The sequence below is a fragment of the Oncorhynchus clarkii genome, chromosome 22 (genome assembly GCF_045791955.1).
Source record: "Oncorhynchus clarkii lewisi isolate Uvic-CL-2024 chromosome 22, UVic_Ocla_1.0, whole genome shotgun sequence".
In the NCBI taxonomy this organism is placed as follows: Eukaryota; Metazoa; Chordata; class Actinopteri; order Salmoniformes; family Salmonidae; genus Oncorhynchus; species Oncorhynchus clarkii.
This window is the reverse complement of record NC_092168.1, coordinates 39,820,263-39,845,615: the sequence shown is the minus strand read 5'-3', so window position 1 is coordinate 39,845,615 and position 25,353 is coordinate 39,820,263. Positions and strand designations below refer to the sequence as shown.

The following is a 25,353-nucleotide window of genomic DNA, read 5'->3' as shown; positions in this document are numbered from 1 at the left end:
CACTGCATGTCATTTTCCACTTGTGGAGCATTCACAAAGGCAACCGGAGAGAGGGGGAGATTATGAACAGAAAGGTTTGACTGAATGTTTATGTATGAGCGTTTATCTGCCACCAAATTAAAAACAGCACAGGACATTTTTCAACAATGTAATCAACAATGTGGGCCATGATATGAAGTTTAATTCAAACAACTTGTTTTTATTCTACTCTAATTTATTGTGTATTGGTGAATCAGGTGTTATTTACTTCGTCGTTCCTCTGTTTTATTCTTTCTCCAATCTGTCCTCAGGCCTCTGTCACAAATCTCAGCTTGGATGTTTTATTCTTTCTCCAATCTGTCCTCAGGCCTCTTGTCACAAATCTCAGCTTGGATGTTTTATTCTTTCTCCAATCTGTCCTCAGGCCTCTGTCACAAATCTCAGCTTGGATGTTTTATTCTTTCTCCAATCTGTCCTCAAGCCTCTGTCACAAATCTCAGCTTGGATGTTTTATTCTTTCTCCAATCTGTCCTCAAGCCTCTGTCACAAATCTCAGCTTGGATGTTTTATTCTTTCTCCAATCTGTCCTCAGGCCTCTGTCACAAATCTCAGCTTGGATGTTTTATTCTTTCTCCAATCTGTCCTCAAGCCTCTGTCACAAATCTCAGCTTGGATGTTTTATTCTTTCTCCAATCTGTCCTCAAGCCTCTGTCACAAATCTCAGCTTGGATGTTTTATTCTTTCTCCAATCTGTCCTCAAGCCTCTGTCACAAATCTCAGCTTGGATGTTTTATTCTTTCTCCAATCTGTCCTCAAGCTTCTTGTCACAAATCTCAGCTTGGATGTTTTATTCTTTCTCCAATCTGTCCTCAAGCTTCTTGTCACAAATCTCAGCTTGGATGTTTTATCTGTAAAAAATATGTTTCTGTTTACATTTTTATTTCGTAAGCATGCTTCCTCTCTTCCTTTGCTGAACGCCATCACAGATTAAGGGCAAGAGCCTAAGCACCATATGATGTACTAGTTTTGATCAGATCTGGGGTCTCTCTATGCAGTGTGCATAATGCAGCCTTTGAATATGCAATACGCTTTGAAGAAATCTAAAGGCCTTGGCCAGAGGAAGGGGATGGAGGAGATTTGATAAATACAACACACTTAGTATTCACTGCCTTCTGAGTCTTACACTACACTTCAGTTTGAGTTCGCTGCAGGCAGGGTGTGTTCTTATGTAAAATAGCATCTTTCTGTTCTAATAGTTGAGGTGAAGAAGGAAGATCTTTGTCCCTCTATGACCATGCCTCCCATAGACACAGGTTCTAGGTGTTCCTAGAACACTGTTCTACTTAGAACAGCCATTCAGTGATTTCACACAACACACTTCAGTGTAACCTTAAAGGTCCTCTGGTAAAATTGCTGTGAGGTGAGAAGCAACTCCGAACATTTTCTTTAATGAAAGAGAGATCTGATCGATAATACTGATGGTTGATGATTGCAAATGGGTCATTTTCTCTCTAATATAAGTTGTTGCTATTTCCAGGGTAATTACCAACTAGGCTTTGATAAATGAAGATAAACATTTGTGAAATCAATACCAATAATGCAGTAAAGTTCAGGTTTAAATACTCATCCCAAGAGATTGTGTATTAAAAAAGACAGTGGGCCCAGTATAATCCATTTCTATAACCACAGTGAAGCACAGTGTTTTGTTGTCACTGCATCTTTGAATTTGGGAGCACAGTACCAACAGTGAGGATCATGGTCATAATCTGGTTTCGTCATTGCTGTGTTGTATAATTAATCTGGTGGGTTATCAGCAACACTGCATGTCTGATGTCAGGACACTTTTTAGAGGTTGTAAACAAGTCTATTTCTCATTCTTACTATTAATACTGGCATGTCCTCATCCCCTTCTCACTCCGTTTACTTCCAGTTTTACTGATCATTCTCACTCAAAGATACAGGACGCACCAATACACAAGTCACACACTCATTCAAGTTCAAGTTCCAATTCAAGTTCAACTTTGTCATATCCATGATGCACATGGTATACCCAGTCCAATGAAACGCTGACTTTGTCATATCCATGATGCACATGGTGTACCCAGTCCAATGAAACGCTGACTTGTCATATCCATGATGCACATGGTGTACCCAGTCCAATGAAACGCTGACTTGCAGGTTGAAGATGAAGGTCAACGGAACAGAATAAACATGTAGCAGAAGTATAAATACAGGGAGGAAGTCAACAATTTACAGTATTAAACATCTGGGGGAAGGGGGGGATTTGGAGAGCAAACGGTTTAAAGTGTTCAGTATTTACAGTAACACATATACGTGTAGTAGAATAAGTCATGATGTTTGTGTAGCATGTACAGTGCCCGTCAAAAGTTTGGACACACCTACAGTACACATTCCAAGGTTTCTCTTGTACCTTCTCCAGGGTTTCTCTTGTACATTCTCCAGGGTTTCTCTTGTACCTTCTCCAGGGTTTCTCTTGTACCTTCTCCAGGGTTTCTCTTGTACCTTCTCCAGGGTTTCTCTTGTACCTTCTCCAGGGTTTCTCTTGTACCTTCTCCAGGGTTTCTCTTGTATCTTCTCCAGGGTTTCTCTTGTACATTCTCCAGGGTTTCTCTTGTATCTTCTCCAGGGTTTCTCTTGTACCTTCTCCAGGGTTTCTCTTGTACCTTCTCCAGGGTTTCTCCGGTACATTCTCCAGGGTTTCTCTTGTATCTTCTCCAGGGTTTCTCTTGTACCTTCTCCAGGGTTTCTCTTGTACCTTCTCCAGGGTTTCTCCGGTACATTCTCCAGGGTTTCTCTTGTACATTCTCCAGGGGTTCTCTTGTACCTTCTCCAGGGTTTCTCTTGTACCTTCTCCAGGGTTTCTCTTGTACCTTCTCCAGGGTTTCTCCGGTACATTCTCCAGGGTTTATCTTGTACATTCTCCAGGGTTTCTCTTGTATCTTCTCCAGGGTTTCTCTTGTACATTCTCCAGGGTTGCTCTTGTATCTTCTCAAGGGTTTCTCTTGTACCTTCTCCAGGGTTTCTCTTGTACATTCTCCAGGGTTTCTCTTGTACATTCTCCAGGGTTTCATGAGATAGGTGAGACCTCATGAGACCTCATGAAGTTGGTTGAGAGAATGCCAAGAGTGTGCAAAGCTGTCATCAAGGCAAAGGGTGGCTACATTGAAGAATCTCAAATATAAATATATATTTTGATTTGTTTAACACTTTTCTGTTTACTACATGATGTTATTTCATAGTTTTGATGTCTTCACTATTATTCTACAATGTAGAAAATAGTAAAAATAAAGCAAAACATAAATTAGTAGGTGTGTCCAAACGTTTGACTGGTAGTGTATATATGTGCGTAGCATGAATGTATGTGTGTGTGTGGAAGATATTGACAAACCATTTAATCACAAACCTCTCTCTTTCTCATCATCTGTTGTTGATTGTTTCCCTCTTTGGGGCCGGTCCTGAGGGCCGGTCGTGAGGGCCGGTCGTGAGGGTCGGTCGTGAGGACCGGTCGTGAGGGCCGGTCGTGAGGGCCGGTCGTGAGGGCCGGTCGTGAGGACCGGTCGTGAGGGCCGGTCGTGAGGGCCGGTCGTGAGGGCCAGTCGTGAGGGTCAGTCGTGAGGGCCGTTCCTGAGGGTCAGTCGTGAGGGCCAGTCGTGAGCCCGTGTCTGGTCTTCAGGCCTACTCTCCTGCCAGTCTGTATGTGGTACATGCTTGATGTTGACTAGCAATGAGCTGCAATTACCCATCATGGTATCTGAGGGCCAGAAAGTTCAGACGACAGGTTGATTACAAATGGTGATCTGTCAATCTTTCCTCATGACACTTAGAGTAGCTGACAGAATACAATTGATGGAGAGATGTAGCTAGAGATGAAGGGAGAGATAGAGAGAGGGGAGAGAAAGAACAAAAATATGTGATAAGAGCATTGGCTGGCGAGTCACACTGTCGCCATTTGAAAAGGTGTTGCTTACTAAATCCATTCTGCCAGCGTTAATTAGAGAAGTCTTCGTTGTTCTCTCTCTCTCTTTCCTTTCTTTCTTCTGTACACACGGTGCTATGCCAACTTCATACTCTGCTGCCAGTACCCCCAGCTTGTGTCAATGCGTTTCAGCATTAGCCGCATCAAATTAAAGTAACAAGTTCGTCTTCATTGTTAAAAGGCTGAAAATGCCCCCCCCCCCCAGACTAGAGACTGGGTCGCCAGTACTGAGACAGCTTGCACACAGAGGACAATAGAATATCATGGAGAACAAGTCATGAAAGAGCTTGGTGTCTTTCTGTGGAAGTGTGGTGGTCATGATTAAGTTCTACTACAGACAATATATCTGAAGTGGGAGATTTTTAAACATTCTCTGTTGACAATAACAGGGTTCTCTTAAAGTATTCTAAATCAAATCAAATCAAAGTTTATTTGTCACGTGCGCCAAATACAACAGGTGTAAACCTTACAGTGAAATTATTACTTACAGGCTCTAACCAATGGTGCCAAAAACAAGGTGTGTGTGTGTGTGTGTGTGTGTGTGTGTGTGTGTGTGTGTGTGTGTGTGTGTGTGTGTGTGTGTGTGTGTGTGTGTGTGTGTGTGTGTGTGTGTGTGTGTGTGTGTGTGTGTGTGTGTGTGTGTGTGTGTAAGTAAAGAAATAAAACAACAGCAGAAAGACATTTGAAAAAAGAGTAGCAAGTCTCTATACAGACACCTGTTAGTCAGGCTTATTGAGGTAGTATGTACATGTAGGTATGGTTAAAGTCACTGTGCATATATGATGAACAGAGAGTAGCAGTAGCGTAAAAAGAGGGGTTGGCGGGTAGTGGGACACAATGCAGATATCCTGGTTAGCCAATGTGCAGGGGCACTGGTTCGTCGGGCCACTTTAGGTAGTATGTACATGAATGTATAGTTAAAGTGACTATGCATATATGATAAACAGAGAGTAGCAGCAGCGTAAAAGAGGGGTGGGGGTGGGGGGGGGGGGGGGGTACACAATGCAAATAGTCCGGGTAACCATTTGATAACCTGTTCAGGAGTCCTATGACTTGGGGGTAAAAACTGTTGAGAAGCCTTGTTGTCCTAGACTTGGCACTACGGTACCGCTTGCCATGCGGTAGTAGAGAGAACATTCTATGACTGCGGTGGCTGGGGTATTTGACAATTAGGGCCTTCCTCTGACACTGCCAGGTGTAGAGGTCCTGGACGGCAGGCAGCTTAGCTCCAGTGATGTACTGGGCCGTATGCACTACCCTCTGTAGTGCCTTGTGGTTGGAGGCCGAGCAATTTCGTACCAGGCAGTAATGCAACCAGTCAGATTGCATGCTCTCAATGTTGTAGCTGTAGAACCTTTTGAGGATCTCAGGACCCATGCCACATCTTTTTAGTTTCCTGAGGGGGAATAGGCTTTGTCGTGCCCTCTTCACGACTGTCTTGGTGTGTTTGAACTATAATAGTTTGTTGTTGATGTAGACACCAAGGAATTTGAAGCTCTCAACCTGCTCCATTACAGCCCCGTCGATGAGAATGGGGACGTGCTCGGTGCTCCTTTTCATGTAGTCCACAATCATCTCCTTAGTCTTGGTTACATTGAGGGATAGATTGTTATTCTGGCACCACCCGGCCAGGTCTCTGACCTCCTCCATATAGGCTGTCTCGTCGTTGTCGGTGATCAGGCCTACCACTGTTGTGTCGTCAGCCAACTTAATGATGGTGTTGGAGTCATGCCTGGCCATGCAGTCGTGGGTGAACAGGGAGTACAGGAGGGGACTGAGCACGCACCCCTGGGGAGCTCCAGTGTTGAGGATCAGCATGGCAGATGTGTTGATACCTACCCTTACCACCTGGGGGCGGCCTGTCAGGAAGTCCAGGATCCAGTTGCAGAGGGAGGTGTTTAGTCCCAGGATCATATTAATACTATTTTAACAGTAGATGAATTAATCTTTCTTAGGAGCAAGCTAACAGTGTGTCATGGAGTTGGCAGCTTGAGAGACCAAATTTATATTTTTAGCCAGCATCCATCTTTTTGCCCTATGTTTCTACAAGGGCTGTGAGGATGCCAGTATTGCAATATTTTTTCCATGGCAAAAATGAAAACACAAAGCAGACCAAACTCTTTGATCCTTTAAAAACCTGCCTATATGTAGAATATTGTGCTCTAGCACAACATAATGATGTTTGTTTCCAACATTAGGGCTGTTTTCATAAAGAAGTTTGCTTGCTGGGCACTGGGCACAGTGGGTAGGGCAGAAATTCAATGTCTATTCCACATTGGTTCAGTGTAATTTCATTGAAATTAAGTGGAAACAACATTAATTCAACCAGTTTGTGCCCAGTGGGTAGTCTCTACTCCCTCCCAGAGGTTCAGTTTGGGCTGACCCTAAACTGGCCAATTTGTTAAATTCCTCCCCTACCGTTTAGATATCTCTATGAACCTCTAACACAGTGTTCTTTTCCCTGCTCTGAGCCCTGGGGCAGTAATGCTCTATGATGCTATGCTGCTTGGAGTTGAGAGTGTATTTGTGCCCTTCTAACAGTTTAAAGCAATTTCCCAATCCAGCCAGCCTTGTCAAACAGTGAGAAACGACCACCACCTGCTGTAGGGTATAAACAGCACTTAGAAAACCTCTCAAAGCCACCGCTCTGTAGCTTTCCACAGGAACTCCAGCATTAGGTTTTAAACTGTCAGCACCTTGTCAGGAGAGATCTTTCCAGAGCTCTGTTGGATGTCAGAGATATAATGTTAATGGTTGTCCTCTGTTCAATATAGAACATACAGATAGATGTAGGATCCTAATTTGATCACCCTGTTGCAGGATCATTTTTCAGGAACATTAAAATGTGTGTGTTTGAAGTTTAAAAAGGCATCTAAAAAGGCAAGTCTACTGCCATTCTAACCCTGTCCTCTCTCTCTCTCTCCTCCCCAGTGTGCCAGTCTGTGTCGGTGATGGCGTGCAGCGGGACCTATGAGTACGTCATCGAGGAGTTCTGTCTGGGGAAATTCAGACTGGACATGGAGGAACTGGACCAGCATCGCTGGTGCAGCTGGGAGGACACCGTGGAGTGAGCATTCTATGTAGCACCTATGTAGTATCATTGTAGTATTCTATGTAGCAGCTATGTAGTATCATTGTAGTATTCTATGTAGCAGCTATTTAAAATATGTAGTATTCTTAGTAGCATCTGGGAGGATTCTGTAGTACCTATGCAGTATTCTATGTAGCACCTATTTCATGTCTATTTAGCACCTATGTAGCATCTATGTAGTATTCTGATATTCTATGTAGCACCTATGTAGCATCTATGTAGTATTCTGATAATCTATGTAGCACCTATGTAGTATTCTGATATTATATGTAGCACCTATGTAGTATTCTGATATTCTATGTAGCATCTGATATTTTATGTAGCATCTATGTAGTATTCTGATATTCTATGTAGCATCTATGTAGTATTCTGATATTCTATGTAGCATCTATGTAGTATTCTGATATTCTATGTAGCATCTATGTAGCATTCTGATATTCTATGTAGCATCTATGTAGTATTTTGATATTCTATGTAGCATCTATGTAGTATTCTGATATTCTATGTAGCATCTATGTAGTATTCTGATATTCTATGTAGCATCTATGTAGTATTCTGATATTCTATGTAGCATCTATGTAGTATTCTGATATTCTATGTAGCATCTATGTAGTATTCTGATATTCTATGTAGCATCTATGTAGTATTCTGATATTCTATGTAGCATCTATGTAGTATTCTGATATTCTATGTAGCATCTATGTAGTATTTTTATATTCTATGTAGCATCTATGTAGTATTCTTATATTCTATGTAGCACCCCATCCATGTCATTAACAGTACAGTCACTACTATAATGATAGGACGGTAATAGGGATATGTAAAGTTTATTTAATCAGTGTGTGCACAAACCTTTGGTCTGGTAATACAGCAATCAATAGGTTTTCACCTTTTTAACTCTTGCCCTCTTTTTGCTTCCTATTTGCACATTATTATCAAACTCTTGGAGGGTGACCAAAATGAATCAGAGTTTAACAGCCCCAGCTGTCACCAGTCCCACACCAAACCTACAATATTGAGCCAATATCACGGGCGTTCACTCAGCAGCAGCACAGCCATCTATGCAGACAGTTTAAACTCCGGCAACATCCATATTTTAGTCATAAATGTCAAGTTCAGGGAAGGTCGGCTCCTTCTCTCGGTTCAGATGGTTGAACGTTTTGGGGTGGATCTGATTGGCTTAAGGCGGGCTATTAACTACAGCAGCAGCATCTTGATTGGAGACTGGGTCTGTCTCCCAAATGGCATCCTATTGCATATTTAGTGCACTACTTTCAACCAAAGCCCTATGGCTCCTGGTCAAAAGTAATGCACTATATACGGAATAGGGTGCCATATGTGACACAGGCTCGGAGAGTGGAGCAGAGGGCAGAGCCTCGTGCAGTTGTTCTCCGTAAAGGATAAGCTATTCCTGAGATGACCCAGCAAACACAGCACAGAATGATTTGAATGAATTCCCACCTGTTTTAATGAGATTCAGCAGGGAGGATCTGGGGCTGCTGCTCTGAATGTAGCACATAGTATGTATCATATAGTATGTGACTGCAACAGCAGCTGCAATTCATTGCCTCATGATGGGACTCTTCCATTAGAAACATATACTGTACTGTAGTACACCTCTGTCTCTGTGGTTGTAGTCATTAGTCCAGTACCACATACTGTGCAGTACTATGCACAACTATTGTCATCAGTCCACTAAAGCATACTATGTTGCTATACACTACTCGAGTACCACATATGCTAGTATACACCACTATGGTGGTCATCAGTCTAGTGTCTTTTCTCCATGAACCAGGTATGCTGGGTAGACATGGTGGATGTTGCCTGCCTGCTGCCTGTCTGCCACCATGGCTGGGGTTTTGTTTTTCCTCTGTGGTGGTAACGTCAGTCTGGATGTGTCAAGCGGAGGCTTGTGGAGGGTGAGACTGACATCCCAGCTGTCAGAGCAGGGGCCTTCCCCTGTCATGGACAGAAGAGTCCCCTCTCCCCCTCCACCTTGCCACCTTGCTTCACTCTCTCTACCCGTCTCTCCTTCTCTCTCTCTACCCATCTCTCCTTCTCTCCCTCAGCCCATCTCTCCTTCTCTCCCTCAGCCCGTCTCTCCTTCTCTCTCTCTACCCGTCTCTCCTTCTCTCCTTCGACCCGTCTCTCCTTCTCTCTCTCGACCCGTCTCTCACTCAACCCGTCTCTCCTTCTCTCTCTCGACCCGTCTCTCCTTCTCTCCCTCGACCCGTCTCTCTTTCTCTCTCTCGACCCGTCTCTCCTTCTCTCCCTCGACCCGTCTCTCTTTCTCTCTCTCGACCTGTCTCTCCTTCTCTGCCTCGACCCGTCTCTCTTTCTCTCCCTCGACCCGTTTCTCTTTCTCTCCCTCGACCCGTCTCTCCTTCTCTGCCTCGACCCATCTCTCCTTCTCTGCCTCGACCCGTCTCTCCTTCTCTACCTCGACCCGTCTCTCCTTCTCTCTCTCTACCAGTCTCTCCTTCTCTCTCTTTACCAGTCTCTCCTTCTCTGCCTCTACCAGTCTCTCCTTCTCTCTCTCTACCAGTCTCTCCTTCTCTCTCTCTACCAGTCTCTCCTTCTCTCTCTCTACCAGTCTCTCCTTCTCTCTCTCTACCAGTCTCTCCTTCTCTCTCTCTACCAGTCTCTCCTTCTCTCTCTCTACCAGTAGCTCTCCTTCTCTCTCTCTACCAGTCTCTCCTTCTCTACTTCGACCCGTCTCTCCTTCTCTCTCTCTACCAGTCTCTCCTTCTCTCTCTCTACCAGTCTCTCCTTCTCTCTCTCTACCAGTCTCTCCTTCTCTCTCTCTCCCAGTCTCTCCTTCTCTCTCTCTACCAGTCTCTCCTTCTCTCTCTCTACCAGTCTCTCCAGTGTTTTTCCAAATTCATTGTGAATGGCTGCACTGATACAGTGTTCAGGAGACGTACAGCTGAGAGAGGATCTCATATGGACCTGCTCAGCAACAATCCCCAGTTCAGCCACATGGACATACTGTACACACGAACAGTAGAGCTGGGACATACTGTACACACCAGAATAAACACACTGGGTAAGGTTATAAACACACTGGGTGAGGGAATAAACACTCTGAGTAAGGGAATAAACACACTGGGTAAGGGAATAAACACACTGGGTGAGGGAATAAACACACTGGATGAGGGAATAAACACACTGGGTAAGGGAATAAACACACTGGGTAAGGGAATAAACACACTGGGTGAGGGAATAAACACACTGGGTAAGGGAATAAACACACTGGGTAAGGGAATAAACACACTGGATAAGGGAATAAACACACTGGCTAAGGGAATAAACACACTGGGTAAGGGAATAAACACACTGGGTGAGGGAATAAACACACTGGGTAAGGGAATAAACACACTGGGTAAGGGAATAAACACACTGGGTAAGGGAATAAACACACTGGGTAAGGGAATAAACACACTGGGTAAGGGAATAAACACACTGGATAAGGGAATAAACACACTGGGTGAGGGAATAAACACACTGGGTAAGGGAATAAACACACTGGGTAAGGGAATAAACCATTTTCAAGCAACCAATCAGTGATAGTATTTGTCAGTGTTGGGGAGTAGTGAACTACATTTGAACTAAATTCAAACTTGGTAGTGATTTTAGTAGTTAATAACTTTTTTTGCTGTGTAGCTAATTACTGGAACTACACACCACTTTAATTTAGCAAAAAGATAAGAAAATATGGGGGAAATAGGCAATCATTTCCTGTCTTTTTCTGCACCAGACCTGCCTAATTCTCACTTGAAACACAGCTGTTGTGTTTAATAGGCTAAATGACACATTCTGTTAACATCTGACCCCAGAGGATCTGTTCTTGCAATCTGTAGTCCATGACATTTCTGATTTAGATATGATGACTTTCCCAACAAAGTAGCTTGGCTGTAGTGAGCATTCTTTTTCAAAGTCGCTTTAGTTAAGTAAACATTATTTTTCTTAAGGGTAGCTTAACTTCTTCTAATGTGAAGTAATTAGGTGTTGGGTAAAGTATTGTTTCAGAGTAGCTTTAGTTAAGTAAACTTTATTTGTCTTAAGGGTAGCTTAACTTCTTCTAATGTGAAGTAATTAGGTGTTGGGTAAAGTATTGTTTCAGAGTAGCTTTAGTGAAGTAAACTTTATTTGTCTTAAGGGTAGCTTAACTTCTTCTAATGTGAAGTAATTAGGTGTTGGGTAAAGTATTGTTTCAGAGTAGCTTTAGTTAAGTAAACTTTATTTTTCTAAAGGGTAGCTTAACTTCTTCTAATGTGAAGTAATTAGGTGTTGGGTAAAGTATTGTTTCAGAGTAGCTTCCCCAATATTGGTATTTGTCAGACCAGTGTTTTCAAGCAGCCAGCCAGTGAGACTGTTTCTTCTATGTCATTCAGGCAGGCAGTCAGGCAGGCAGTCAGGCAGGCAGAGAGTCAGACAGACAGAAAGGCAGGTAGGCAGGCAGAGAGTCGGACAGACAGAAAGGCAGGCAGGCAGAGAGTCAGACAGACAGGCAGGCAGGCAGAGAGGCAGGCAGTCAGAGAGTCAGACAGACAGAAAGGCAGTCAGGCAGGCAGAGAGTCAGACAGACAGAAAGGCAGGCAGGCAGAGAGTCAGACAGACAGAAAGGCAGGCAGGCAGAGAGTCAGACAGACAGAAAGGCAGGGTCAGTAAGTAAGGTCCTGAGTCATGGCTGTTGGTTGCTGTTGTAAACACAGGTTGTTTCCTCAGGGCAGCGAGGACCGACTGGAGTGTGTTCTGATGTACCCAGGGAGACATGTGCCTCTCAGTTTCAATCCCCTACAGTCTACATTGAGTCAGTTTGTTTATAGTATGGTGAGCTCACATACACTATCCTTCCTGTCTTTCTATGCAGTAATGCAGACATAATTCAACTTTATTCCGTTTATCTGTGTGTGTCCAACCCCCTACACCAGTGATTCATTGTTTCCACTGCTACAGTAACTGTGAGGAATATTTGCTTTGATAGACAGAGTTGACCTTGACGGCGATGGCATGTTATTGTTGCTTTATGTTAGCGTTACCAACACCACTAGAACAAACAGCAGAGCAGGGTAAAAGTCACAGCCTCTTTGGTGATGATATATATATTTGTTGTAAGAAATGCATTTTTATTTACAATTGTGTTATAACAATTTGACATGCATATACTGACCTCATTTGATGATGTAGTAAAAAAGGAATGTCCGTACTGTAACGTTCTGCAGAATTCATGAGATATGTAACAACATTGTCACGGATCTTTTAACATAGGTCAGGCACTCATCTCTGTTCTCTGCTCAGAGGGCTCCATAACATCTACAATAGGGATTTAAGCCACAAAAACCTGAACAGATTTCAGATAGGCGACTGGATACCGATAGTGGTTCATTCCTCCAGTTACTCAGACCAGCCAGGGATGTGGTTAGCACCGTGCCTGGGCTCTCTGTGTGCGCTGCTTCGAGGTGAGGTGGTTATGCTTGGGTTGGGCTCCAGTCCCACTTGATCTCTCAGCCGTGAAAGGACTCATTAAAGTATGCATGGCCCCCGGGCCGGCGCCTCTGCCTCAGCAGCCCTGCATGAGGTCATCCACCCACCCACTGCTCAGCTCCTCCATAAAGGAGTCAGCATGCTTCAGTTCAGCTGGCGCCTAGCCGAACGTCGCCAGCCGAACCGAAAGAGTTGTATTCGCATACTCCCTTAAAAGACCTTCGCTTGAAAAATGAGAAAACAGAGGCAATAGTACTGTTTGTCCATTTTGAGACACTGTAGCCAGTTTAAACTTCTTAAAAATAGTCAGAATTATTCCAAGATAAATCAATAAATCTGTAATTCATTTTGACGTTTTTGCCAAAGAGTAGGCCTAAGTTATGAACACTTTTCTACTGACTCTGAAAAACAGCAAAGAAAGGCGCCCAGAGTCCCTGCTCATCTGCGTGAACCTGCCTAGTTGCACAATTTTACATCTAACTAAGATGTTTTGTGTAGTTTTTTTTTTTTTCAATTCAAAAATTGGCATGAAAACGGGTCTTCTCTCGTTGAATGAATCCCTACTGTTGACCAATCACAGACGAGGGGGCGTAGCCTTCTACTCTGAACTTCCGCTTGCCTCCAGAAAAAATGTTGTGTGCCCCAACAGTCATCATAATATATGCACTTTAGCACTGTTTTCAGGATAGTCAACATGTCACTGCAGACAGAGAACTGACTGCCAAGCAGGTTTAGTTAGCACTGTTGGTGACTCAAGGAAGTCTATCTAGCCCACATTAGCAAACCTGCACCAATGTGACTTGGCGATAGACCCCCAGACTCTTAGAACCTCACTGTTGTTGTCAGTACAGAGAGCAGGAACTGTTGTTGTCAGAGTACAGAGAGCAGGAACTGTTGTTGTCAGAGTACAGAGAGCAGGAACTGTTGTTGTCAGAGTGCAGAGAGCACGAACTGTTGTTGTCAGAGTGCAGAGAGCAGGAACTGTTGTTGTCAGGGTGCAGAGAGCAGGAACCGTTGTTGTCAGGGTGCAGAGAGCAGGAACTGTTGTTGTCAGAGTACAGAGAGCAGGAACTGTTGTTGTCAGTACAGAGAGCAGGAACTGTTGTTGTCAGTACAGAGAGCAGGAACTGTTGTTGTCAGTACAGAGAGCAGGAACTGTTGTTGTCAGAGTACAGAGAGCAGGAACTGTTGTCAGAGTACAGAGAGCAGGAACTGTTGTTGTCAGAGTACAGAGAGCAGGAACTGTTGTTGTGAGTACAGAGAGCAGGAACTGTTGTTGTCAGAGTACAGAGAGCAGGAACTGTTGTTGTCAGAGTACAGAGAGCAGGAACTGTTGCTGTCAGCACAGAGAGCAGGAACTGTTGTTGTCAGAGAGATGGGCTCCTTTTCTAGGTTATTTTCTATGTTCTATGACTGTTTCTGTTTCTCAGTCCCAACAATACAGACTGTGAAACCCGTTCACTATCACAGAAACACACATCTAGCAGAGAGCTGCACACCACTCCACTAGCATCATTATAGAGAGAACCCACTGGCCACAGTGTAGACTACATCACACACCCTGCAGTCTTCTAGCTAGCCTTGTGTTCCTTCGTGTGTGAACTACATGGAGCCACGTCAGCTGCCCCGGGCCTGAGATCTGTAGACTCTGCTACCAGACCTCTCATCTTCTCTCGGCAGAGTGCATCTCTCTCTCTCTCTGGGATTTCAATGTGCTTGATTTTCTCTGCCTGTGGCATGTTCCTGGGTTCCCCACATGAGTTCTGCAACTGGGGCAAACCTCCATCTTTCTCCTCTCCCTCCCTCTTTTCTCCCTCTTTTCTCTCCCCCTCTCCCTCTCTCCTCTCTCCATCTCTCTCTTTCTCTCAGCACGCTATAATGTCCAATGGGCATGTTCTGCGATTAACAAAAATGTACCCCCCCCCCTCCATTTATAAAAATGTTTTGGTGAGCTCAACGCGTCATTTCTGTAGAGAGAAATCAGATTGAGAATTGTGGGTCAATATGGGAAGTTGTAGTTTTCAACAGGAAAATATTCAACCTAGTTCAGCGCAGAAAATGTGGTAATTAACTACAATGCCCATAACCCATTGCACCTGTACTGCCTGCCCTGATGGCTCCTTGACAGACAAATGAGAGAGGAATGTACACAACACAACAACGAGAGAGAGGGATAGAGACAGTTTGTGAGGTGCTCTACCCGATTGGTAGTACTTGGTAATTAGCGGTCATTTTACAGTTTTTTTGGATTGCTTACACACTAAAATTAAAAGTAGTACACTATTAGCAAAACCTTACACTCAAGAAGCAAAACATCAGCCCATATTTGCACAACTATAAGCACATTGTCAACCTCACACTTGTTGCAAAACTCTACACACAGTGATTTGCAAAACACTAAACACACTTAACATACATTACACACAAAAATCTATCATGAAGTCACGTCCTTGCAATACCAAAGCACTGACTGTCAAATTACCACACCGTCCAACCAGTTGGTTCAACACAGTCATCAGGTGTGCAAACACTTGTTTGCTTAATTGTAGACACACCAATCAGGTGTATAAGCACTATAAAAAGCAGCAGGTGAGTTCATCGGTCTTCAAACACAATGGAAAGAGTCAGAGAAAGAGTAAGACGAGGAGGAGGAGGAGGAGGAGGACGACGACGACGACGACGAGGAGAACGAGGAGGAGGAGAACGAGGAGGAAGAGGAAGAGGAAGACAAGAAGGTGCTCATAGAGGACCGAATCTGACAAATGAGATCCGCGCAACACTGTTTGAGCACGTTTCCAACCACGGCCTGACGCTGAGGGAGCCAAATCTAAGCCGATATACAGTGGCAAGTGTGATGAGAACATTTAGACTGGAAAATAGGTATTGTAAAAATATCATCATATCAAAAACATCTGCATGGTTTCAGTAACTGCTTACAGTACTGTATTCTATGCACCATCAGCACTTCTGTTACCTTTTCCTGTGAAATTACTGTACTATTGTATACTGTTTTTTTCTACATAGGATTGAGGGTCAGGGACGACAAGGGGGAAGGCCTCCTATGTTCACAGAACAGCAAGAGAGGGAGATAGTAAACATGATTTTGGCCAACAATGCTATAACACTCAAGCAGCTCCAAGCTAACATTGTCAATAACCACACCATTTTCAACAATATCCATCAGGTCTCAACATCAACACTGGCACGCATCCTAAAAAAAAAATATTCAAATGAAGCAAATTTATCGAGTGCCTTTCGAGCGCAATTCTGAAAGGGTGAAACGACTGCAGCATGATTATGCAGAGGTATGTATTCACTTTAGCAGTGTGATCTTGCATACTGTCTCACAATCTTTTACTGTACTGTAATATGTATACTAGATCTACACTGAACTACACAATTTTGCCTGACACTGTTTTTCAGAGAGTTTTACGAATGGATGGAGAGGGGATCCAGCATGAGTTCATTTACGTAGATGAGGCTGGGTTCAACCTGACGAGTACACGAATGAGGGGAAGAAACATCATTGGCCACAGGGCTATAGTCAATGTCCCAGGGCAACGTGCAGCCATTACACAGAATGGGCTCCTCCACCGCCATGCCCATATGGCCCCTTACAACACAGCACTCATACTTACATTCTTGGACCAATTGCACAACATAACAGCAGCAAATCAAATCGATCATATGAAATACATTGTTGTCTGGGACAATGTGTCTTTCCACCGCTCTGCTCTGGTTCAGAACTGGTTTCACCAACATTCACATTTCACAGTCCTATATCTTCCACCATACTCTCCATTCCTCAACCCTATAGAAGATTTTTTTCTTGGCATGGCGGTGGAAGGTATATGATCTCCGTTCCAGGCTGAGGTACCCCTCATCCAAGCCATGGAGGAGGGCTGTGACCAGATGGAGGGAGCAGCAATGCAAGGATGGATTCGTCATTCAAGACGTTTCTTCCCAAGGTGTCTTGCTAATGACAACATTGCCTGCGATGTTGATGAAATTCTCTGGCCAGATCCAGCTAGGCGAAGAGACAATGTCTAGTTATTTTTTATTTTATTTTTTTGAACTTACAATATGTGAAGTGACGTTTGGTTACAGTATTATGAATCTCCATGTCAACATTTTGTGCGTGTTGAGAAATAAATGAGTTTCTTCGGTCTGCAACATTGGTCTTGTGTAGTGTTTGGTGAATTTACATTATATTTGTACTTTGTCGATAGTAGCCTACTCTAATCATAGGGAAGTAGAAGTGCTAAAAGTGTTTTAGGTTTATCACAGCAGAGTGTAACTCGTGTCAACAGAGTATAGTAATGTGAAACGTGTGTGTTTCATATGGTAACAAAGTGTGGTTTTTAAAAAGAAGTGTATAGTTTTTACAAGAGTGTTTAATTTTGCAAAGGATCTGTAGTGTTTTGCTAATTGGGTGTGTGGTTGTGCTAATTGTGTGTAGTGTTTTGAAAACACGGGCCCTGTTTTGAAAATCGTGCTTAAGCAATCAAAAAAAACTGTAAGGTCATCATTTAATGTTTTTTTTAATGTTTTATCTAAATTGAAAATAGTGATGATTTTATTTATTACGAACTGAACCGAAACCGAACCAACATCAGAAAGCACTAATCATTCAGTACTACAAGCTAACTAACTAATTAACTAACTAACTCACTAATTACCTAACTAACTCACTCACTCACTAACTAACTAACTAACTAACCTACTTTGCTATTTTTCCTTCCTTTCCCTTTCATTCTCCATTCAGGTTTATGTTCTATAAAGTTTCTAATCTATTGTCAGTATCTCTATATATCAGACTGGTGAGAGCTGTGGCAGTCTGTCACGCCCGTTGGGGAATCATTCATGATGCAGACATGCCCGTTGGGGAATCATTCATGATGCAGACATGCCTGCTGGGGAATCATTCATGATGCAGACATGCCTGTTGGGGAATCATTCATGATGCAGACATGCCCGTTGGGGAATCATTCATGATGCAGACATGCCCGTTGGGGAATCATTCATGATGCAGACATGCCTGCTGGGGAATCATTCATGATGCAGACATGCCTGTTGGGGAATCATTCATGATGCAGACACGCCTGTTGGGGAATCATTCATGATGCAGACATGCCTGTTGGGGAATCATTCATGATGCAGACACGCCTGTTGGGGAATCATTCATGATGCAGACATGCCTGTTGGGGAATCATTCATGATGCAGACACGCCTGTTGGGGAATCATTAATGATGCAGACATGCCTGTTGGGGAATCATTCATGATGCAGACATGCCTGTTGGGGAATCATTCATGATGCAGACACGCCTGTTGGGGAATCATTCATGATGCAGACATGCCTGTTGGGGAATCATTCATGATGCAGACACGCCTGCTGGGGAATCATTCATGATGCAGACATGCCTGTTGGGGAATCATTCATGATGCAGACACGCCTGTTGGGGAATCATTCATGATGCAGACATGCCTGTTGGGGAATCATTCATGATGCAGACATGCCTGTTGGGGAATCATTCATGATGCAGACACGCCTGTCCGAGTTTACTGGCCAATAAGCTGCTACATCATATCTGCACCAAATCTTCAGAGTTCAGTTGTGTGGAAATAATTGAGGTTGTTGAACCACTATGATTGGATTGCTAACTACACTGTAACCAGAGGAATTTCATTGGGTTTGTCCACAGCTCTCCAGATGGATGCTGGCCGGGGAGTTATTTTCCCCCATGTCAGCATCCCAAATGGCACCCTGTGGGCTCTGGTCAAAAGTAGTGTGCTATATAGGGAATAGGGCTCTGGTCAAAAGTAGTGTGCTATATAGGGAATAGGGTGCCATTTGGCACACATACCTTATTCTCTGTCTCTTAATCCAAGAAGCTATACCTCTGTTCTCCCGATCAATAGCCAGATTGTTCACCTTGGGCCCTAATGTTCCCACTGGATTTCCATTCAGGGAGAAGGTAAAGCTGGATGCAATTGGCAGGGATATCAGAGGCTTGTCTTCTCATCTCCCTGCCTGCCTTCAGATAAAATCACTATTCTGCTGAGAATCAAATTTGATGTGCAGCCCAAATGCCTCCATGTTCCATGTATAGTGCAGTATGTTGGGCCCTGGTTAAAAGTATGCACTATAAAGGAAATAGGTTGCTATTTGGGACGTAGACTCGCTCAAGATCCGTTTCTCTGTCTGGTTCTGAAGGCTCCGCTTCGATCCCCCCTGCTGTTGGTTGATGAACGTTTTTCTTTTTTGTTGCCTTCTCTGTTTTGTGTGTGTGTGTAAGTCGACCATCTGGTTCTCCACAGCTAGGAGAACCTCGTGTGTGTGTGTGTAAGTCGACCATCTGGTTCTCCACAGCTAGGAGAACCTCGTGTGTGTGTGTGTGTGTGTGTGTGTGTGTGTGTGTAAGTCGACCATCTGGTTCTCCACAGCTAGGAGAACCTCGTGTGTGTGTGTGTGTGTGTGTGTGTGTGTGTGTGTGTGTGTGTGTGTGTGTGTGTGTGTGTGTGTGTGTGTGTGTGTGTGTGTGTGTGTGTGTGTGTGTGTGTGTGTGTGTGTGTGCGCGTGTGTGTTTGTGTGTGTGTGTGTGTGTGTGTGTGTGTGTGTGTGTGTTTGTGTGTGCGCGTGCCCGTGTGCGGTGTCTATCTCTCTCATCTGGCTAATGGAACAGTATGTTGGGGGACCAACCTACCACTCTGCTTTGAGAGCTGCAACAGGGAGTGTGTTGAGTTTGATCAAAATGCCTTCATTGGCAGGCATAGTAACACAGAAACAAACAAGTATAGGGATCGAGAGAGGCGGGGGAGGGAAGGAAAAAGAGAGAGAGACACTATTAGCCTTCCTTCAGCAATGGGCCAACACAACTTAGTACTCTGGTCAGGAGGCACATTTTCTTATGTTGGTTGACTCGTGACTCATTTTGTGACATTTGAGCCAATAATTTATTAACCTTTTAAAGATGACTTTTTTCTACTTATTACATCATATCCTTTGACTTTTCAGGTTGACCTCGCGTCAGATCAATGTCTCCAACTGTTGCCTCCAGATATGATTTAATGTGGGACTTACTATTACAGCTTCAGGAATGTCAAATGTTGTTGTCATAACGACAGAAATGCCCAAGCAATCCTTTAGCCTTAGGCTTTCTCTTCAACCCATATCTCTGGTTCCATTTCACATCCCATGTTGACACACTTTACTGTAAGCATTGACCTGTACAGTTCAGAATGTGTGACCCACAGCTGTGCTGCAGATAGAGGTCTTGCTGCAGATAGAGGTCTTGCTGCAGATAGAGGTCTTGCTGCAGATAGAGGTCTTGCTACAGATAGAGGTCTTGCTGCAGATAGAGGTCTTGCTGCAGATAGAGGTCTTGCTGCAGATAGAGGTCTTGCTGCAGATAGAGGTCTTGCTACTACAGCTGTACAGGCAACATATGATGTCTGACAAAAGCTCAAGCATTGAACCTGCAACATCCTAATGAGATGGCAAACCTCTGTAAACATTATACATCCTTCTAAAGAGCAAAGGTTTTAGCTTATACTGTACATGAATGTACAAAATACACAGGTTCTGTGCACTGCAGGTCTGCACAGATCAACTGATGTTCACAATGTCTATGCAGACCTGATCTTTAAAGCAATCAAGAATTTGTGCAACAGATGGAACGGACCACCTGTTAATCAACTGCTATGCCTTCTACCACAGAACTCAGTTGGTCCTGTTCCCTGATTGGTTCTCCTTCCTCCCTGTGGCATATTCCTCTGATCTCTCTGTGTATCACAGCACCTGACCCTCTGCATGGTGCTGCTCGTCACTCACAAAGAGGCCCCTAAGTGCTGCTGGGATTGTTTCCTTGTGTTACGCTCCCGGTGGAATGCTTCTGACGTGGAGAGCTCTTTAAAGGCAGGCGGGCGGGCGGGGGGGCAGGCAGGCAGGCAGGCAGGCAGGCAGGCAGGCAGGCAGGCAGGCAGGCAGGCAGGCAGTTTCAACACTACATGTCATCTACAATAACAATAGGCTTGTCGTGCACTATCTCCCTCCTTGAAAGCGAGTGAGTGTCACATTGCTGATTGCTCATTGTTATGGTGAGTCGGAGATGAAAGAGAGATAAGCTGCCAAATGCTCAAGAACCTCTGAGTTTCTTCCTGTACACTCTTAGAAAAAAAGGTGCTATCTAGAACCTAAAAAGTTGATTTGGCTGTCCCCATAGGAAAACCCTTTGAAGAACCCTTTTTGGTTCCAGGTAGAACTCTTTTGACTTCCATGTGGAACCCTTTCCACAGAGGGTTCTACATGGAACCCAAAATAGTTCTACCTGGAACCTAAAAGTGTTCTCCTATGGGGACAGCCGAAGAAGCCTTTCGGAAACCCTTTTTCTAATAATTCAGAAGGGATGAGGATACATCAGCTGCTGAGAGAGAGACTGGAGAGAGAGACTGGAGAGAGAGACTGGAGCGAGAGAGACTGGAGAGAGAGACTGGAGAGAGATAGATCTGCTGAGAGAGAGAGAGAGACTGCTGAGAGAGAGACTGCTGAGAGAGAGACTGCTGAGAGAGAGAGACTGCTGAGAGAGAGAGAGACTGCTGAGAGAGAGAGAGACTGCTGAGAGAGATAGATCTGCTGAGAGAGAGAGACTGCTGAGAGAGAGAGAGAGACTGCTGAGAGAGAGACTGCTGAGAGAGAGAGACTGCTGAGAGAGAGACTGCTGAGAGAGAGACTGCTGAGAGAGAGAGAGACTGCTGAGAGAGAGACTGCTGAGAGAGAGAGACTGCTGAGAGAGAGAGAGACTGCTGAGAGAGAGAGACTGCTGAGAGAGAGACTGCTGAGAGAGAGAGACTGCTGAGAGAGAGAGAGAGAGACTGCTGAGAGAGAGAGACTGCCGAGAGAGAGAGACTGATGAGAGAGAGAGAGACTGGAGAGAGAGAGAAACTGCTGAGAGAGAGAGACTGCTGAGAGAGAGACTGCTGAGAGAGAGAGACTGCTGAGAGAGAGACTGCTGAGAGAGAGAGACTGCTGAGAGAGAGAGAGACTGCTGAGAGAGAGAGAGACTGCTGAGAGAGATAGATCTGCTGAGAGAGAGAGACTGCTGAGAGAGAGAGAGAGACTGCTGAGAGAGAGACTGCTGAGAGAGAGAGACTGCTGAGAGAGAGACTGCTGAGAGAGAGACTGCTGAGAGAGAGAGAGACTGCTGAGAGAGAGAGACTGCTGAGAGAGAGACTGCTGAGAGAGAGAGACTGCTGAGAGAGAGAGAGACTGCTGAGAGAGAGACTGCTGAGAGAGAGAGACTGCTGAGAGAGAGAGAGAGAGACTGCTGAGAGAGAGAGACTGCCGAGAGAGAGAGACTGATGAGAGAGAGAGAGACTGGAGAGAGAGAGAAACTGCTGAGAGAGAGAGACTGCTGAGAGAGAGACTGCTGAGAGAGAGAGACTGCTGAGAGAGAGACTGCTGAGAGAGAGACTGTTGAGAGATAGATACTGCTGAGAGAGAGAGACTGCTGAGAGAGAGACTGCTGAGAGAGAGACTGCTGGGGGAGAGACTGCCGAGAGAGACTGCTGAGAGAGAGAGACTGCTGAGAGAGAGCGAGAGACTGGAGAGAGAGAGAGACTGCTGAGAGAGAGAGACTGCTGAGAGAGAGACTGCTGAGAGAGAGAGAGACTGCTGAGAGAGAGACTGCTGAGAGAGAGACTGCTGAGAGAGAGAGACTGCTGAGAGAGAGACTGCTGGGAGAGAGACTGCTGAGAGAGAGACTGCTGGGAGAGAGACTGCTAGGGGAGAGACTGCTGAGAGAGAGGATTCCTTTAAAGCTAGTTCTTGCATCGTACTGTCAAACGATACATTTACTCTAAAAAGCACTAATATTTCTGAATATCTGAATAATTCCATTGGCATTACAGTAACTGATTCCATGGGAAGTCTTGGCATAATTCTCTTTGATGGATGTAAATGTGATCATACACTGTAGTATCTTTGAAGAGCTGACACCAGGGAGAACTGCAGCAGTGTTCACTGCTATGCAGACGAGGCTCTGAACAAAGCAGAGCTGAGCTGAACTGCAATGTAGGCAGAAAAAAGATGTGTAGAGCTTCTGTAGGGCAGCAGAACTGAGCTTCTGTAGGGCAGCAGAACTGAGCTTCTGTAGGGCAACAGAACTGAGATTCTGTAGGGCAACAGAACTGAGCTTCCGTAGGGCAACAGAACTGAGCTTCTGTAGGGCAACAGAACTGAGCTTCCGTAGGGCAGCAGAACTGAGCTTCTGTAGAGCAACAGAACTGAGCTTCCGTAGGGCAGCAGAACTGAGCTTCAGTAGGGCAGCAGAACTGAGCTTCTGTAGGGCAACAGAACTGAGATTCTGTAGGGCAACAGAACTGAGCTTCTGTAGGGCAACAGAACTGAGATTCTGTAGGGCAGCAGAACTGAGATTCTGTAGGGCAACATAACTGAGATTATGTAGGGCAGCATAACTGAGATTATGTAGGGCAGCAGAACTGAGATTATGTAGGGCAGCAGAACTGAGATTATGTAGGGCAGCAGAACTGAGATTCTGTAGGGTAGCAGAACTGAGATTCTGTAGGGCAGCAGAACTGAGATTATGTAGGGCAGCAGAACTGAGATTCTGTAGGGTAACAGAACTGAGATTATGTAGGGCAGCAGAACTGAGATTCTGTAGGGCAACAGAACTGAGATTATGTAGGGCAGCAGAACTGAGATTCTGTAGGGCAACAGAACTGAGATTATGTAGGGCAGCAGAACTGAGATTCTGTAGGGCAGCAGAACTGATATTCTGTAGGGCAGCAGAACTGTGATTATGTAGTGCAACAGAACTGAGATTCTGTAGGGAAGCAGAACTGAGATTCTGTAGGGCATAAATTCATTAGGCCCTAATCTATGGATTTCACATGACTGGGCAGGGGCGCAGCCATGGGTGGGCATAGGTCCCCCCACTTGGGAGCCAGGCCCAGCTAATCAGAATTAGTTTTTCTCCACAAAAGAGGTTTATTACAGACAGAAATAGGCCTCAGTTTCATCAGCTGTCCGGGGTGGCTGGTCTCAGACGATCCCACAGGTGAAGAAGGTGGATGTGGAAGTCCTGGGCTGGCGTGGTTATACAAGGTCTGTGGTTGTGAGACCATTTGGACATACTGCCAAATTCTCTAAAATTACATTGGAGGCAGTTTATGATAGTGAAATGAACATTACATTCTCTGGCAACAGCTCTGGTGGACATTAATACAGTCAGCATGCCAATTGTACGTTCCCTCAAAACGTTTGACATCTGTGGCATTGTGTTGTGTGACAAAACTTCACATTTTAGACTGGCCTTTTATTGTCCCCAGCATGAGGTGAACCTGTGTAATGATCCTGCTGTTTAATCAGCTTATTGAAGTGCTCACTAACAGGGATGTAAACAAATGTGTGCACACAATATGAGAGAAATAAGCTTTTGGTAAGTATGGAACATTTCTGTGATATTTTATTTTAGCTCATGAAACATGGGACCAACACCTGACATGTTGCGTTTATATTTTAGTTCAGTATAGATCTTAGAACTAGACAGTGGAGCTGTAGAACTATAGAACTGCCAAATTGTAGATTAAATTTGTAGAACTGTAGATTAAAGTTGTGGAACTAGAGGACTGTCGAATTGTAGATTAAAGCTGTAGAACTGTAGAATTATAGATTAAAGCTGTAGAACGTTTCTACAGAACTCTGGTAGAACTAGATCTTTGGTCTAGCTACACACACAGGAAAGAAAGGGACACAGGCATGTACTGTATCTCCCTCTCATCAAGTGCTGCAATGATACAGGCAGCTAACTTGATGAAAAAATGAACCCTTTGTCTCTAAGAGTTTGACAGAGTGGCCTGTATGGGATGCTGAGGTTTGCAAGGAGTATGAGGAAGATAAGTAATCTAGCATTCTATGTGTGTGGCACACTTTGTGAGGAGTGGTGACACAAATCCATTTCAGTTTCGAGCCAGAATCAAACGGGAAAAGTGCTTGGAAAGGTGGTTTTGGCGGGAGAAGACTCTCCTGACATCACACAGTTCCAGTTGAGCGACTGTACTTCAAAGTACTCCAATAACATAGGTGCTTCCTTCAATTAAACATTTAGGGTTGTGAACAACCGCGTTGATGAGGTGAGCTTATAAAATATTTCCCTTATCAAGAGCATATCCATGTGCATATAAGATTTATATCAAACACCAAGCCCAGATGACATCTCTGTTTCCTCTGACTCCTCGCTACAATTGGTACGATTTAGACTCAAACACACTGAGGGAAGAACCCTTCAGGAATAAAGAAATTCATGCAGAAGTTACAGTATATGAAGGAAAATGAACATGGAAAAACTATAGACCTGAGTACTGAAGTGTAGGTACAAGCTGTCTTGTCCAGAGCTGACCATGTACTTCTTAGGCTATTTACAGAATAACAAGTCCTGGATGCTTTTCTAGCAATAGATAACAAGAAATCCACAGAGGACAACCAATTGGATCCCAGGCTGCGTAAGTGTGCAGCGCTCATCATTGTTGGCATCAATAACCCACATGTTTCATTGTTACCAGGAAATATTCCAAAAGTATGAAAATTCAGGGTTTAGAACAGAGCACTATTACAACAACCACCTCAGTCAGGGTTTAGAACAGAGCACTATTACAACAACCACCTCAGTCAGGGTTTAGAACAGAGCACTATTACAACAACCACCTCAGTCAGGGTTTAGAACAGAGCACTATTACAACAACCACCTCAGTCAGGGTTTAGAACAGAGCACTATTACAACA

At 44.3% G+C, this 25,353-nt stretch overlaps 1 protein-coding gene across 1 annotated transcript in view; it reads left to right on the top strand.

Annotated features, from left to right (window-relative positions):
• Positions 1–25,353, top strand: part of LOC139380899 (receptor activity-modifying protein 1-like) — a 90,743-nt gene that overhangs the window by 50,258 nt on the left and 15,132 nt on the right. Inside the window, exon 2 of the mRNA XM_071124055.1 lies at positions 6,908–7,043. Coding sequence (XP_070980156.1) covers positions 6,908–7,043 — 136 coding nt within the window. The remainder of the gene's footprint in view (positions 1–6,907; positions 7,044–25,353) is intronic.